The sequence below is a fragment of the Megalobrama amblycephala genome, linkage group LG2 (assembly GCF_018812025.1).
Source record: "Megalobrama amblycephala isolate DHTTF-2021 linkage group LG2, ASM1881202v1, whole genome shotgun sequence".
Taxonomy (NCBI): Eukaryota; Metazoa; Chordata; class Actinopteri; order Cypriniformes; family Xenocyprididae; genus Megalobrama; species Megalobrama amblycephala.
Genome location: NC_063045.1, coordinates 11950990 through 11967865, shown reverse-complemented (window position 1 = coordinate 11967865; position 16876 = coordinate 11950990). Strand labels below are relative to the sequence as shown.

Below are 16876 nucleotides of genomic sequence, written 5' to 3'. Positions count from 1 at the left end.
GTAACACATTTTATTGTGATAAAATAAGCTATATATCATTATATATTTTATGTGCATGTTATATAATTTATTATATAATTAGGAAATATTTAAAAGTATGTCATAAAACAGCAATGTTTAAGAAAAGGTTGTGTAAATACTTAAAATATGATGGCTTTTTACTTAAGCCTGTATTATTATAAATATAATATTATATAATTATAAAATAATATAAATAATCAGGTAATAATACGATTTGATTAATGTATCATATTTATGGATACAAAGCCTGTATTCATCTTTCATTATAACTATTTTTTTCATTTGCATTTTAGCCTCTGTTACTGTAAATATTATATTATTTTGTAATTATTGTAATAATATACTTTCATTAATGGTCTCATTCTTTTTTTACTTATTGTATTTTTTGCATTTTAGCACATATCTTGATAATGTTATATTTTAAATATTCAAATAAAAATATTCTTATATAATCTAAAATATTATTGTTTATGACATATAGTAAATATGTAATGTTTTTAATGTAAAAAATACGTTATATTTCATGATATATATTTAAAGTGTATTTTATGTAACTCATTATGTAATTAGGAAGCATTTATGGCATGTTATGAAACAGCAATACTTTCACAAAGGTTTCTTATTGTGCAAATCCCAAGAAATAATCCAACTAGATGACTTTAAAAATTAAGTTTAAGTCAAAAATACGGTATCAGTTTCAAGCCTTTATATATATATATATATATATATATATATATATATATATATATATATATATATATATATATATATATAGTAAATTTTATAAGGCTATACTAAACTATATACATATACATACATATTACATAATATTATTAATGCATGGAATTTTCCTTGACCATACTGTCTACTGCAAATCACTTATTGAAATATCTTTGCTGAAAGGTAATTATTATGTAATGCTTAAAGGCAGGGTAGGTAAGAAATTTTGTTCCAAATTTGTTTAAACTTTCTATATATATACATGCATAATTAAAATGTAAGAACTCTGATAAAAAGAGTATAAAAATCGAGTGACTCTAGACCGTTTAATCTGTATTAAACACAGCTCATTATTTCCATCCGGGACGAAACATAGGATTGGCTTAGGCGGCTGTCACTCTCTCGCAACCATGGCAACCACCCTTTTGCCACACATGACCTGCCCACTTGCGCGCGCACGTTTGATTTGGGGAATCCAAGAGGCACGGATCCTAGGAATACCAAAACAATGGCAGAGAAACAGCAAGCTAAATTCACAGTATCGGCCTATGCAGTTAGTGAAGGCAAACCAGGCAAAAAAAGGAAGACAGTAACAGTACAAGAAAAGGCAATGAACAAAAAGTCTTTGGATAAACAAAGAAATAAAACGCGAGTTAATATCGGCGTGGCTTTCCAGCGATGGCGAGAACTGAGGGAACTCAAGGGGCTGAAAAGTGACTCCTTGATGGCTTTATTTCTGCTGGACAGGTAAATCTTTCTTTTTGTATTTTGATCATACATATTTTTTTGTTTATTTTTTCATGAAGCATGTGTCATTAGCACACGTAGCTGCGTAATATAGCTAACATAACATTACTTAGCGAGCCGTAGTAGAGACGATAAATAATGATAGCTATAGTGTTGAATTGTGCATAATTTTACCCTCTGTCTAAGTCTTTTACCATGTTCACCTGCAAGTTTACCTGCACGTTTTTTTCGCCTTTGTTTTGTTTTTATATTCTCTACCTATGTTTACTGATGTCTTTATCTTGTATCTGTGTGTGTCGTACACACTTTGTTGTATGTGTGTGTTATTATTTTGTGTCTGCAATGCAGTTGTGAGTTGATATTTGAGTGTATGTTACTCTGTTGATCTGTAGAACAACGTATATGTTATGAATCTTACACGAAATTCATCTTCATCACAGTGTAAATGATGGTAATGGAAAAACGTGTATCATGCAACCTGTTTTTAGCTTTGCCTTATAGATAACTAGCTCGTTAGCGAATCAAAAAATATATATTTTAAACTTTACCAATATCAATATGCTAGCTTGATAGTGAGTACTAAAATACATCTTGTTTGTTTATCTTCATAATTTTAAAGTTATTTTTATTACATGTGATTCTGACATGATGTCACTACATGCACTGTGCTCCTTCCTCTCCGCTCGTCTCAGGTAAATAATGCGTCTTCCAGCTCAGTGGTCGGAGTCACACGTTCATGCGTTTTGGGGGCGTGGCTTTGGAAGGAGCCCAGAAGGGAGGGGGTGGAGTGAATGGAAATAATGAGCTGTCTTTAAAACAGTCGTGAGAGGTCTACAGACACTCGATTTTTATACTTTCTTTTTCAGAGTACTTACATTTTAATTATGTATTGATATATAAATAAAGTTTAAACAAATTTTGAAAAAAAGTTTTTTATACATTTTTTTGCCTACCCTGCCTTTAAGGAATATATCCCGCCCGCATTAACTGTTTAGATTGAGATATAGCAAATTCACATACAAGTACACTGGGGAAAAAAACAATAAACGAGTAAATAAGCTGTTACGAAACTAGCACTATTTTAATGTCATGTAAGCGTAACTTCACAGCACAGCGCCATCCAGCGCTTCTTTACTGCATTACACTACTGACTCACGGCGCAGCGCAATGACGTCAATTACAGTCGACGGCGCTGCTCTTTATTGTGTTTACTAGCCGTCGAGATCGTCTAAAGATGGATTAAATATGTACTAGCAAATTATTTGATCAGTTCTTTATAATATTATGGACTGGTCGATGATTTAGCGGAGTTTTGGTGACTCTGATTTCTGCAAAAATGAACAAAGGTTGGCTTGAGTTAGAAAGTGACCCGGGTGAGTCTCTAAATCAACATGTATCCATTTAATATATAGTTATATAGTCATTATCTCATTTAATATATAATATATAGTTACGTTGTTAATTATTTAGTAATTATTGTTTTATTATTTATAAAATGTGCTGTAGTCAAGTCAAGTCAAGTCAAATTTATTTATATAGCGCTTTTACAATTGGTAATTGTTTCAAAGCAGCTTTACATATTAGAAGCACAGAAAAAAGGGAAGTGGTTAAAAATAAGCTGTACAAACAAGCGTGGTAATATGTAACATATACAAAATGGTGCTACATTAACTGTAAGTTAATATGTCAACTCTCTATATAGTAGAACAGTAGTGAATTCAAAGCATATGGAAATTCATAACACTCATAATGTCTCATATTAACATTATTATACTGGCTGTTTTGTCTTGTGCTCTTTCAGGGTTGTTCACACTCTTGGTGGAGGACTTTGGTAAGTTGATCTGTATGGCACCCACATGCAAACAAGATTTATTGCTTTTATGGTGTCAATTACAGTCTAATTTATGAGTGTTTGAATGTGATTAAAATAAGTATTGATAAAATATAGAGTGTTGTTAATGTTAAATGCGTTTGGATAAATGAATGAATGTTTTGTGTTTTTGGACACAGGTGTGAAGGGCGTTCAGGTGGAGGAGATCTATGATCTTCAGAGCAAATGTCAAAGGTGGATTTATCAAACACTTTAACATTTCATTATTATTAAATCTGTATATTTGTAATTTTAAAATAATACTGATTTTGTAATAATAATTTAAATAATATTCATGATAATATTTTTGTATACATGTGATATATACACTCACCGGCCACTTAGTTACACCTTGCTGGTACCAAGTTGCCTTCAGAACTGCCTTAATTCTTCATGGCATAGATATAGAAAGGTGCTGGAAACATTCCTCAGAGATTATAGCTAATATATTGACATGACAGCATCAGTAGAATTTGTCGGCTGCACATCCATGATGTGAATCTCCCATTCCAGCACATCCCAAAGGTTCTCTATTGGACTGAGATCTGGTGACTATGGAGTCAGTTTCAGTATAGTGTATATATAGTGTTCAGTACAGTATAACTCATTGTCATGTTCCAGTTTGAGATGATTTGAGATATTTTGTGACATGGCGTGTTATCCTGCTGGAAGTAGTCATCAGAAGATGTGCACACTGTGGTCATAAAGGGATGGACATGGTCAGTAACAATACTCAGGTAGTCTGTGACATAAATGAAGCTCATTTGGTGCTAAGAGGCCCAAAGAGTGTCAAGAAAATATCCAACACACCATTACACCAGCAGCAGCCTGAACTGCTGATACAAGGCAGGATGGATCCATGCTTTCATGTTGTTTATGCCAAATTCTGACTCTACCATCTGAATGTTGCAGCAGAAATCGAGACTCATCAGACCAGGCAATATTTTTCCAATCTTTAATGGTCCAGTTTTGATTAGTCTATGTGAATTGTAGCCTCAGTTTGACTGGAGTGGCACCGATGTGTCTTCTGCTGCTGTAGCTCATCTGCTTCAAGGTTGGATGCATTGTGTGTTCAGAGATGCTCTTCTGCAAACCTTGAGTGATTATTCGAGTTACTGTTGCCTTTTGTTGGGGGATTAACAGTTTAGGACCCTTGAGACCAGATATATTGAATAAAGACCCAGAGTCAAAGTTTTAAAGAAATTAATAAATTGAAGAAAAATTTAATGAAGAATAGTTTGCAGTTTCATCAGCAGAAGCCAGCTTCAAGTCTCATACGGAGTTCGTAGGCCGCTCTGCGTACATTCACATTTCCACAACAATTATACTCTAACAGAGTCTACTAACTATGACATTACTTCAGGTTGAATGATTCTGATTGGTTAAGAAAAATAGACAATTTTGGAAATCTCCCACACATGGACAGATAGTCAGAAGCATATCTCCATTCGTCAGGATGCTGATGAGGGGACCCTGGATTTAGGTACCGGATGTCCTATTGGGGTCATGACATGGAGTCTGCTGGTCTCAAGCAGAATGCCAGTTGTCCACCAGTAACAAAGGACCTGCACAGAACACTCAGCGCACATACACAGATACACGTGATTCACAGCTTCTTCAAGGCTGAAGTTGATCTGAGCTCTTTCCCAAAACATACTGAGAAACTTTCCCAAAACATACTGATAACATGTTCTTTTCTCTCAGTGAGAGGTACAGACAATATTAAAACTTATTTTCTAGTGTTTGAAAAGGAAAATAAATGCTTTACCATACGTTGAAGAAGGCATTCAAATAATTTAACACAAAATATATATATTGATTAATAACTTTAAAAGATATATATTGAAGCGTCAGTGGATTCCAGAATCCACTCCATCACTTTCTATCAGCTCGAACCAGTCTGGCCATTCTCCTCTGACCTCTGGCATCAACAGGGCATTTTTTCCCACTGGATATTTTCTCATTTTCTGACCATTCTCTGTAAACCCTAGAGATGGTTTTCCGTGGAAATCCCAGTAGATCAGCAGTTTCTGAAATACTCAAACAACAACCATTCCACATTCAGTGTCACTTAGGCAAGGCAAGGCAATTTTATTTGTATAGCACATTTAATACACAATGGTAATTCAAAGTGCTTTACATGAAGAAGAAGAATAAAAATAGAACATAAGGAAAAGAAATAACAGTAAAAACAGAGAATTTTGCTATCTGGATGGATGAGCTAGGAAGTCTTAGGGAGTTTTTGTTGTTGTTGTTGTTGTTGTTGTCCCGTCAGAGTGGATCTAAATGGATCTTCCTCACACAACAGGATTGCTACCTGTTAAGGCACTTCAAACTGATAAACAAAGTTTCAATCTCCCCTTTTGCCAAGACACCTCAAACTGCACCACACAGCCCTACTCCCCCTTCCGGAGATATCTTATCTATGCAACACAGTTCAATCACTTAAATCAACTTCCTTCCCCATTCTGATGCTCAGTTTGAACTACATGAGATCATCTTGACCATCTGTACATGCCTACATACATTCATATATATATATACTTTTTTTTCTTTCTTTTTCTTCTCCTCAGTCCTGTGTATGGCTTCATCTTCCTCTTTAAGTGGATCGAGGAGCGAAGATCTCGGCGTAAAGTCTCCACGCTGGTGGACGAAACCTCCGTTATCGATGACGAGATTGTTAACGACATGTTTTTTGCTCACCAAGTGAGTCCGTATTGATTTAGTTCATTATTTTTGTCCATAAACTGATAACATTAGCCTTGCAACATACAGTGCTCAGTGTAAAAATTACACCTCCTTTGAAAAGTAACATTTTAAACAATATCTCAATGAACACAAAAACAATTTCCAAAACGTTGACAAGACTAAGATTTATATAACATCTGTTTAACTTATAACATGAAAGTAAGGTTAATAATATAATTTGGAGAACAAAATTTTCAGTTTTACTCAAATTAGGGTGATGCAAAAATGAGTACACCCCACTAAAAGTCTCTGGAGCAAAGCTAAATTTTAGACTACAAATGTCTAATTAAACAAGAATTCATCCACAGGTGAGTCTAATTATTCATTACACAGGTGTCCAGCAGACAGTTGACTATAAATGGGTGTTAAAACCCCTTCCCATTTCATGCTGTCAGCAATGGCACTACATGGAAGAGAAATGTCACAAGACCTGAGAAAGAAAATAAATTCTTTACACCAGAAAGTTGAAGGCTACAAGAAGATCAGCAAAGCTTTACTTATCAGTCAGAATACTTTAGCAAAAGTGGTACAAAAATTTTAAAAAGATGGAAATGCAACCATCTCACAGAGAAGTCCAGGTCATCCACGGAAGTTAACACCTCGACCGAAGCCTCTTCTGATGAGAAGGGTTGAAGAAAATCGGCATGCAAGTTCACTGCAGTTATCTAAAGAAGTAGAAAGCCAAACTGGGGTGACTACTTCCTGTGATTTCTGAAGAAGAACAGGGTGAAAGTGATTCAGTGGCTCCTGATCTGAACCCAATCAAACACCTATGGGGAATTCTGAAGAGACAAGTTGAGCATCACTCTCCATCCAGCATCCAGCATCCAGTCTCTAAAAGAGGTTATTCTTGAAGAATGGAAAAAGAAAGATGTTGCAAAATGTCGCCAACTTGTTCATTCCATACCTAGAAGACTTGGTGCTGTCATTAAAAATCATGGAGGCCATGCAAAGTACTAGATGTAGTAGTTTTTGTTGTGGGGTGTACTCATTTTTGCATCACCCTAATTTGAGTAAAACTGAAAAATGTGTAATCTAAGTGATATTATTAACCTTACTTTGATGTTATAAGTTAAACAGATATTATATAAAACTTAGTCTTGTCAATATTTTGGAAATTGTTTTTTTGTTCATTGAGATATTGTTTAAATGTTACTTTTCAAAGGGGGTGTACTCATTTACGCTGAGCACTGTAAATCTGCCATTATTATCCCCGTTGTTCTATTGTCTGTTTGTGGATTGTTGTGTGCAGTTGATACCGAACTCCTGTGCTACTCACGCTCTTCTGAGTGTGCTTCTGAACTGCAGCGGCGTGGAGCTGGGAAACACTCTGAGCCGCATGAAGGCTTTCACCAAGGGCTTCAGTCCTGAGGTCAGTTACACACATAAAGACAATGTTTAGACTCGTCTTAAGTCATGCTTAAAAATGTCTGAATGTCAGTGCACTCTAACAAAATAACATAAGCACATATTTGCATCTTCTCAGTGCCTGTGTTTTAAAGCACATCTGTATTTTTTGGTTTTCTTAGAGTAAAGGTTACGCCATTGGAAATGCCCCTGAGCTGGCGAAAGCACACAACAGCCATGCCAGGTAGGGTCAGCTTTAATATTACTCTTTCCCGCCAACATATATAAGTAGATTTTGCACAAACAATCGTAGTTGTGGTCTCAATCTGTTGTTTTGTACTTATTGTTTTTGTGTTGTTTCCATGGAGACCGGAGCCACGGCACCTGCCGGAGAAACAGAACGGCATCAGCGCCGTGAGAACGATGGAGGCGTTTCACTTCGTCAGTTACGTGCCAATCAAAGACCGGCTGTTTGAACTGGATGGGCTGAAGGCGTATCCCATCGACCACGGTGAGGACTTAAACTCACAAAAGACAGTTTTACTGACAGTCCGATGAAGGTCTAGGTAATAATAATCTGTCTGTCTCTCTCAGGGCCGTGGGGTGAAGACGAAGAGTGGACCGATAAAGCCAGACGGGTCATAATGGAGCGAATAGGACTGGCCACTGCTGGGTAAGAGACAGACTGATCAATATTCACATCTAGGGCCAACATGATGAGGAAATGATATATAGAATATCAACAATATTGCAATATTTTAAAGCACTTTTTATTTGGCTCTTTCTGTACATGTAATTTTTGGACATACTGTATTTTACATTAAAACATTTTGAATCTTCTACATGGCAACAGCTGGTTTCTCTGATTTAAAAACATCCCTTTTAGTGATTTCATGAACCTGTACATTTACAATAAATGGCAAATGGAATGGAACGAATGTGTAAATAACAAATTATATGAGGTGAATCCAGTTTTAAATCAAGGAGTTATTCGTTATTATTTTGAAAACAGATATGACCAGGTTGTATATACGAGATGCCGAATTGGACATTCAAGACTCACTCATTCATATTTATTGAAGGGGGAAGAGAAACCAGTGTGTGATTTGTGTAAGAATTTCACGAGTGTAAAACATATTTTAATAGAATGTCCTTTTTTAAATAATATTAGACAACGGTTTTATACAGAGAACACATTAATGGACATTTTTAAAAAGGTTTCTCCTGGAGTAATTTTAGAATTTCTGTCGAATATTCAATTGAAAGATTCTATGTAATTGTTGTTATTGTTTTTAAGACAAACGGACGGCCAGCTCTAGGAAGGGTTCTGGTCGTCCCAAACGTGTTCCATTTAAGGATTATGGAGGCCACTGTGCTCTTAGGAACCTTAAGTGCAGCAGAAATTCTTTTGTAACCTTGGCCAGATCTGTGCATTGCCACAATTCTGTCTCTGAGCTCTTCAGGCAGTTCCTTTGACCTCATGATTCTCATTTGCTCTGACATGCACTGTGAGCTGTAAGGTCTTATATAGACAGGTGTGTGGCTTTCCTAATCAAGTCCAATCAGTATAATCAAACACAGCTGGACTCAAATGAAGCCATCTCAAGGATGATCAGAAGAAATGGACAGCACCTGAGTTAAATATATGAGTGTCACAGCAAAGGGTCTGAATACTTAGGACCATGTGATATTTCAGTTTTTCTTTTTTAATAAATCTGCAAAAATGTCAACAATTCTGTGTTTTTCTGTCAATATGGGGTGTTGTGTGTACATTAATGAGGAAAAAATGAACTTAAATGATTTTAACAAATGGCGGCAATATAACAAAGAGTGAAAAATTTAAGGGGGTCTGAATACTTTCCGTACCCACTGTGTGTATGTATATATATATATATATATATATATATATATATATATATATATATATATATATATATATATATATATATATATATTATTTATTTTTTTTTTTTTTGTTAAATTGTATTATTTTATTTTATTTCTTTCTAGCGTGTTTGATTTGTCTTCTTTCCCCTCAGAGAGCCCTACCATGACATCCGCTTCAATCTCATGGCGGTTGTTCCAGATCGCAGGATAAAATACGAGTCCAGGCTTGACGTCCTGAAGAGGAACAGGCAGATTATTCTAGAAGGGCTCCAGCAGGTTAGAGAGAAAAAAGTGAGTACAACCTCTTCTTTGTTTTAATAAAATAACATTTTTTTGAGAATCAAGCCTTCTGTGTCGGGGTCAGTTGTAAATGCCTTTGTACGCCACTGTACATGCTACAGGTCATTCGAATAACCCAACAAGAATCAGGTCAGGATCGTAAGCAACAGGACTCCTCCTCTTCAGAAGACACCCCCCCTGCTATTAAAAAGGAGGAAGGGCAAGACACACCAATACCTTTGGGTGCCGAGCAGGCCACACCCACAGGTACCCCACACAATTTGATTTGAATATAATTTAGTTTGAATGTTTCAAATGTATTTAAATGTAGAATCTTTTGATTTAAGATCTGCTCTTGCTAGGAATGACATCAGTGGGAGAATTTTTGCCTCAAAACTATTGATACGACAAGTTTCCAATGTGGTCTGTGTGAATAAGAAAATGTCATTTCAGAAACTCAAGAAGGTGCTGTTGCTCTACCAAGTCCCGCTGGAAAAGTCAGACCCATGGCTAAACCTGCCACCGTGCCAACAGCGGGCGCTCCGCCACCAGCCCCTCTACCTGTTCCCAGCCCCAACCCCATCGTCCAGCGTCTGCCAGCATTCCTGGACAACCACAACTACGCCAAGTCCCCCATGCAGGTAAGATCGGGTTAAGTTGCAGAATATCTGGAATAGTTGGCATGACATGTGCTTTCATTCAGTATGCTGGTGGGTTGACAGGAAGAAGAGGATCTCGCTGCGGGTGTGGGACGCTCACGCTTACCTGGCCCCCCTCAGCCCCCTTATTCTGATGACGAGGATGACTATGATGACGAAGAGGAGGAGTGTAGCACTACAGATGCCACAAGCAGGTATGAGATTTTTGAGAAAGTGTTACATTTCTAAATTAAATTTAAAATATGTTCTTGCAGCGGTAACAAACATCCAGTACTCAAGAGGGCGATAGAGTTCCTTAAAATGTCTGTACCATTTTGGCTATACCAAAAACATACCGAACCACCATTTTTGTGTAGTTACACCCCATGACGTTAATTGCTTGTGTGTGTGAATAGCAGGGTCCGAAGAAAGGTGGGTCTACGTGCACGTACCATGGGACGCAGTGGAGTGGCCGGGGTTGCGGCAATGGAGGGTCAGCTAGCACTCAGCGTTTTAGCTGAGAAACTCAAGAAGGAGGTCCAGAGGAAGGACGCCATGGCCACAACAGGATCCACACCTCTGAATGTACGTACCGAGGGTCGCACGGGCGGGATCAGCATCACCTCGGCCTGCCAGCCTTCGCCCACACCCAGTAACGAAAGCACAGACACTGCCTCAGAGATCGGCAGTGCGTTCAACTCACCGCTGCGCTCACCCGCACGGTCGCAAGCAGCTACGCGTCCCTCCAGCCCCGTGGCGGCACACTTGAGCCGTGTGCTGTTCGGAGAAGAGGAGGGGCTGCTCCGGTTAGATGCCCGACACAATCGAGCCGTCCGAGACTTGGGGGCACTAGTGAGCTCCACACTTTTGCAACTGCAAGAAGATGGCGTCTTGTTTGCCCTGCCACCTATAGGTAACAATGAGATTTATGCATTTTAAAATCGATCTTATTGCACACGATTCATCAATTTTTCACGTATTGAAGTTGTTCGGCTAATTTTGATCTCATTTGACAGAAATTATGGAGGGGTTGAAGAAATCAGATAGTGTGGAGAAGAAAGAGAAGGAAGAGGCGACCTGTCCAGGAGGAGAGGAGGAGGTCAAGGAGGGACCATCGGTGGAGATGAAACAGGAGGATGTCAAAGAGTCAGTCGACGTCAAATCTGACAAGGAGAACCTGCCGTCCATTGACGCCACCACTGAGACCAGCACCAAACCTCCTGGAGAGAAATACACTCCTAAAGTGAGACGGCAACTATTTTCTTCCTGCAGTCTCTTAATTTTTTCGTTAGTCATGTTTGCTATGGGTTTGTTATGCAGTGGTACATGAACTTGTGGGTTTCTGTTATACAGGAGATGCTGGCCTTGTTGAAGTACGTGGAAGCAGACATCACCAACTACGAAGTGTGTCTGAAAGAAGAAGTGGAGAAAAGGAAAAAGTACAAGGCAAGTGTTTGATATCCTCTTTTAGCCATCCAGTAAACAAATATGATTGCCAGAGAGCTGATAGTGATGGTATTTGTCCGTCCTCAGATCGATGACCAGAGGAGGACTCATAACTACGACGAGTTCATCTGCACCTTCATATCAATGCTGGCACAAGAAGGTAAAAAACATTGTCGAGAATCTTCATATGTTCATGAAATAGCAGTGTGAATGTTCTGCTATACGTTGTTTTTTGTGTTCAGTGAAAGAATGAAAGTAAATAATAAATAATTTGCCTGGAAACGATTCTTTTAATCAAATGTCCCTTTGGTAATTTCTAGGCATGTTAGCGAGTCTGGTGGAGCAGAACATCTCTGTGCGTCGCCGACAGGGCGTAAGCATCGGCCGGCTCCACAAACAACGCAAACCCGACCGGCGGAAACGCTCACGGCCGTACAAAGCCAAGCGCCAATAAAGTACAGAATGGCAGCAACTCGAAGGCGCAATCTTTCCGAGACATTGTCCAGACACATTTCTAAAGACAAACAACAATAACAAACACCTCATTGACAGTGTTAGTGATGATATCAATTCAAATATTGTTTTTTAACCTCATTATGAACTGCCCACATCCATAGTACACCACCACTTCCAAAGCAAACTCGTGATGCTCAGAATATGTTTAGAGATACTGAACCTTTTGTCATGTTGCCATATGGAATCCTTACTTAGTACTGTACCAAGCTAATCATAAAAACAAAAATCATTGCAGCAACATATTGGGAAAACAACTGTTAGTGCCATTGAGTATCGGGGCTGGAGTGATTCAGGCTTTAAAATCCAAAGATTCCAAGGAATCTAATCTCCAGACATCCCAAATATCCAGTCAAAGTGCTACCAAAGATAACAGCGCTCCAGATTCACTCAAACAGTGCTGGGTATGTCTATTGTTACCAAATGGACCAATCGCCAATCTGGATGGGATTCTAGAGGTGTGTTAACCGCCGTTCTGGGATCAAATATTCGATATTCAGTAATTGTGTTGATAAGAATACTAGACAAAAAGGATCCAATATTGGCACTGTCACTTTGGGATATTTTAAGATTGTAAACTTGAGTTGGTTTGTGAATGTGTATTGGTTCATTTCATAGAAATCATCACTGTAAGAGTAAAAGAAGAAATTGTTTTGATTATATATAAATGTTCTTCGCAAATTTCTTTTTGTTGGTAAGCGGTAGACCAGTGGGTTTTGTAACAGATATGTTCTGTTTGTTTGTACATATGTATTTGTGTTATTTTATGTCTAAACAAGACTGTCAGATCCAGACATTAAAATAAATGTTTTGAATTACACTGGTGGTCCTGGTTTTAGTTTGAGAAGTCGGAAATAACTAGACTTTACAGGTCTAGTCAACAGGGGGGGGGGGGAAACCCCTGAAAACTGGTTGTCTTTCTCATAACACAAAGGTGAAAGAGTGAAAGCAGATATGCCTTCCAGCGTCCCGATTCTATTCATGTTCGTGTGTTTATTCACGACTGTAGTCGGTAAGTATTTGAGGAAACTTGATTTGATTTGAAACTTTTTGATGAATACGAGTATATTTTTGATGATGTCATGTTTGATTAGAAGTATAGTACGATGCTGTGCACGTCTTTAAGATTTATTTTGCTAATTATCTTAATAATCCCCTCATTTACGTTTTTCAAGAGCCACTTGGTTTATTTGTCTTTTTTTCCAACACTATTTTCGCGGGTTTAACACGCCAGCGGCAGCACGTGTCTTTCACGCGTTAGTGGTTTGTGGTGCACTTGTTGAAATTATGTTAGTGAAAACATGTTTCCCTCTCGTTATAAACACTTAAAATGGATCACAATGTTAATGTTGCTTAACCCATTTGTGCCCAAATTATTCTAAATGGTTTCATGCATATAGTTGTGTTAATAGTGTCCCATGTGAACATATTCTTCTGCATTTATTTTCTCCAGTTTTTTTTCCCCCTTAAAAATACTATAGTTAACTATAGTTCAACTATAGTGAACTATAGTTGCCTGTGGGCAAATATGTTGTAAGCACCCTTTCATTGTCAAATTTGAATAGGAGGAGAACATTTGGCATCTAACTCAAAATATCTGCTTTCAACAGATCATAAACACATTTATTATGTATAAAAGTCGAAGAATATTTGATTCAAACCAAAAAAAGCTGCATCTAGCTTACAATCTCTTGAAAATGAAAACAACAAATCCATTTGTTTTAAAGTGCAGAACAAAGTGCAGCACATTAAGTTGCCCAAACATGGCATTGTGAATCAAAAAGTTAAATAAAAAATAAATAAATAAAAATAATGAAAATTTTACCTCTATGTGACCCTGGACCACAAAACCAGTTATAAGTTGCACGGGTATATTTGTAGCAATAGCCAACAATACATTGTATGGGTCAAAATTATAGATTTTTCTTTTAATCCCAAAATCATTAAGAAAGATTTTGTTCCATGAATATATTTTGTAAATTTCCTACCATAAATATATCAAATATATATTTTTTGTCAGTGGAAATGCATTGCTAAGGATTTCATTTGGACAACTATAAATATACTAATAATATATTTCTCTCTCTTTTTTTTTTTAATTTTTTTTTTTTTGCACCCTCAGATTCCAGATTTTCAAATAGTTGTATCTTGGCCAAATATTGTCCTGTCCTAACAATTTATACAACAATTAAAAAAAATAAAAAATTGACCCTTATGACTGTTTTTGTGGTCCAGGATCACATATAATAAATAAATAAATAACTGTGTATGCAGACAATTTCTTTCAAAAGACATTCGGAATAGGAAGTTATGTCATATGTGTCCTCCCTGATCCCCTTTTCTCTCATGGGTAGAGTTTTAGTGGTTTGCATGAAATTTCTTGAAGCACTCAACATGCAAGGCCACACTGCATTATCACATGCAAAGGAAGTGTGTCCATCACTATCAAATTAAGCTGTACAGCAGAGATGTCAGTTAAAGGGTTAAGTTATGTTCTAGGTAGGATATGAAAGAAAAAAGCACTAAACAAAACCAATAACCTTTATTTATTAACCTATTAACCCAGTATACCCCATTTCCCCATGATATATGTACTTACAAGTCATTTGAAATGGGTTAAACCGTAATCTGATCAGTAATGCATTACTCCAGACAAGTAAATATTGTGTTGAAGAACTTACTTTTGTTGTCTTTCTCGTTAAATACAATAATTCCAAATCTGCTTTAAACAAGTGATAAACAACATATATTCACAATTATTTTACCTTTTCAAAATGGTTTACATTTCTTCTGTTGTTTTGTTTAGGTCGTGATGAGGATTGTAACAGTTACGGGGGTTCATATGAATTGTGTAAGTCTTGGGAGTTCTGCTGTGGGATCTGTGGTCAGTCGTACTGCTGCTCCGATCCGCAAAAAAGATTGAATGGACGACTTGACTGTTTGTTGTGAGGAATTGCTTTTTTCTTTTATAAAATAAGTCAGAACTAATTATTGCACATTTCTCCCTCAACAGCTGATAATTTTGTCAATCATTTCAGACCTCTCTATATTAATTTGTTAGAACATGAACAGAACTGTTCAGACTGCAAATATTATAAATCTAAAACACTTCTGGTTATTTATATATAAATGTTCTTTTATGGTACAAGCAAGTAATTGAACAGAAATGAGTGCCAACAACAATACGTTGTGGATATAGTTTCCTTTTTCTGTGAGATTCAGAGAGCTTTTAGAACAGGAAGTCAAAGAGGAAATAGCTTCTTGCCATCATTTCCCGTTCTGCTACAAGCAAACCCAAGACGACAAAAGATTTGTCGAGTGAATATACAATTATAACCGAATCTCTTGTTTACACACTAATGGATGGCCAAATGTTTCTAATTTTTACTCCATAATCTGTCCAAAAGAAAAGGCATGAAGGAATTGGGTGAACCTCCTCGAAGAGAAACTGTGAATGTTGAACTCATTGGCCCCATACTAGTCATCTTATTTGTGACCTCCATCATTGTGCTCATCACCTGCTGGGTCTGTCCCTCCTGCTTTCTCCATAAAAGGTTCAGAAGTCCTAGACGTAAGTGTTAACATATGTACGTGGAAAGAGCCGAATGCTTTTAGAACGTCATTCCAACGTTGTTCCACCTTTGATTCTTCATGCAGCTGTGATTGCGACAACTACAGTCGTGACGACACAATTCCTTCCGCAGCCGGACGTTCAGGGCGGTCGGTACCTTCCTTACCAGCCTTTGCCAAATAACCCACCTTATGAAGGCCAACCCATGCCAATCGGAGCTTTTAAGGGACAACCATATCAGGAGGCTGGTAATATCTGCATCAAGATGACCAAGGCTACTTGAGCAAGATGGCGAACAATGAAGATGATTGCTTTCTTTGTTTTCCAGCAGGTCCAGCGTATCCTGTTCCCTTCAGCCAGGCTCCAAATGATGGTGGTCAGGCCATGTTCCCTATACAACCAGCTCAACCACTACTGCCCACAGACTACACCTCACCTCAACCTGCGTACAACCCCGCTTATGTGGATTTACAGGGTATAAGTTTGGCTACAGCAGTTCAGTCAGTCAAGACTGATTACTAAACCACAACCGCTGGGTTAGGGATTTCCACGCTGCTCTGCGCTTGTAAATTGTGCAGCTACTGCGGGCACTAACAATGGTGTTCACAATACAAGTTTATATGCTGTCACATTAATGCTCTTTTTGCACTTAGTTTCTCTCTATTGTAAGATGATAAGCTGCTGAAGTGGATTAACTAATATACCCATAATTTGTGACCCTAAATTAGTATAGATATTTTGAGATTGTAAACTTTTGTGAATGTGTTTTGGTTCATTTTATGGCAATGAGTCAAGTTGACTAGTCCAGAGTTTTGCGCCTAGGTTACATAATCTTTCACAGTTGCCTTAGATTGTTTTTGTTTGTATGTAATAGAGCAGTGGGGTTTGTTTCAGACATGTTCTGTCTTTTGGTTTGTATTTGTGTTTTTTTCTCATTTTTCATTAAACAAAACATTCAAATGAATATGTTTCACATTACACTGGTGGTCTTTGGTTTCTTCTTAAATTCTCCTGCATGGGAGGAGTACGAACAGGCACTTATCTGGATTGTTTATGTTACACCAGTAAGAAAAACATAACTGGGTTTAA

General features: G+C 37.4%; 2 protein-coding genes across 4 annotated transcripts; both read left to right on the top strand.

The window, feature by feature from the left end:
- Positions 1-2643: 2643 nt before the first annotated feature.
- Positions 2644-13036, top strand: bap1 (BRCA1 associated protein-1 (ubiquitin carboxy-terminal hydrolase)). Of its 2 annotated transcripts, none has more exons than XM_048182695.1 (17): positions 2644-2861; positions 3290-3319; positions 3499-3553; positions 5932-6064; positions 7359-7478; positions 7636-7697; positions 7822-7964; positions 8048-8126; positions 9493-9631; positions 9742-9886; positions 10073-10260; positions 10342-10472; positions 10677-11170; positions 11274-11500; positions 11611-11703; positions 11791-11863; positions 12024-13036. In XM_048182695.1, exons 1-17 carry the CDS (start codon positions 2825-2827, stop codon positions 12155-12157), a joined length of 2283 nt encoding a protein of 760 aa, XP_048038652.1. In that variant the 5' UTR covers positions 2644-2824; the 3' UTR covers positions 12158-13036. The 2 variants fall into 2 exon arrangements, with proteins under 2 accessions (XP_048038652.1, XP_048038651.1); XM_048182694.1 differs by having other exon boundaries at positions 2645-2861; positions 10674-11170.
- Positions 13031-16765, top strand: LOC125263633 (protein shisa-5-like). Of its 2 annotated transcripts, none has more exons than XM_048182697.1 (5): positions 13031-13228; positions 15023-15161; positions 15624-15787; positions 15874-16035; positions 16119-16765. In XM_048182697.1, the coding sequence occupies exons 1-5, from the start codon at positions 13171-13173 to the stop codon at positions 16307-16309; spliced, it is 714 nt and encodes a 237-aa protein (XP_048038654.1). In that variant the 5' UTR covers positions 13031-13170; the 3' UTR covers positions 16310-16765. The 2 variants fall into 2 exon arrangements, with proteins under 2 accessions (XP_048038654.1, XP_048038653.1); XM_048182696.1 differs by having other exon boundaries at positions 16116-16765.
- The last annotated feature ends 111 nt before the right edge of the window (positions 16766-16876 follow it).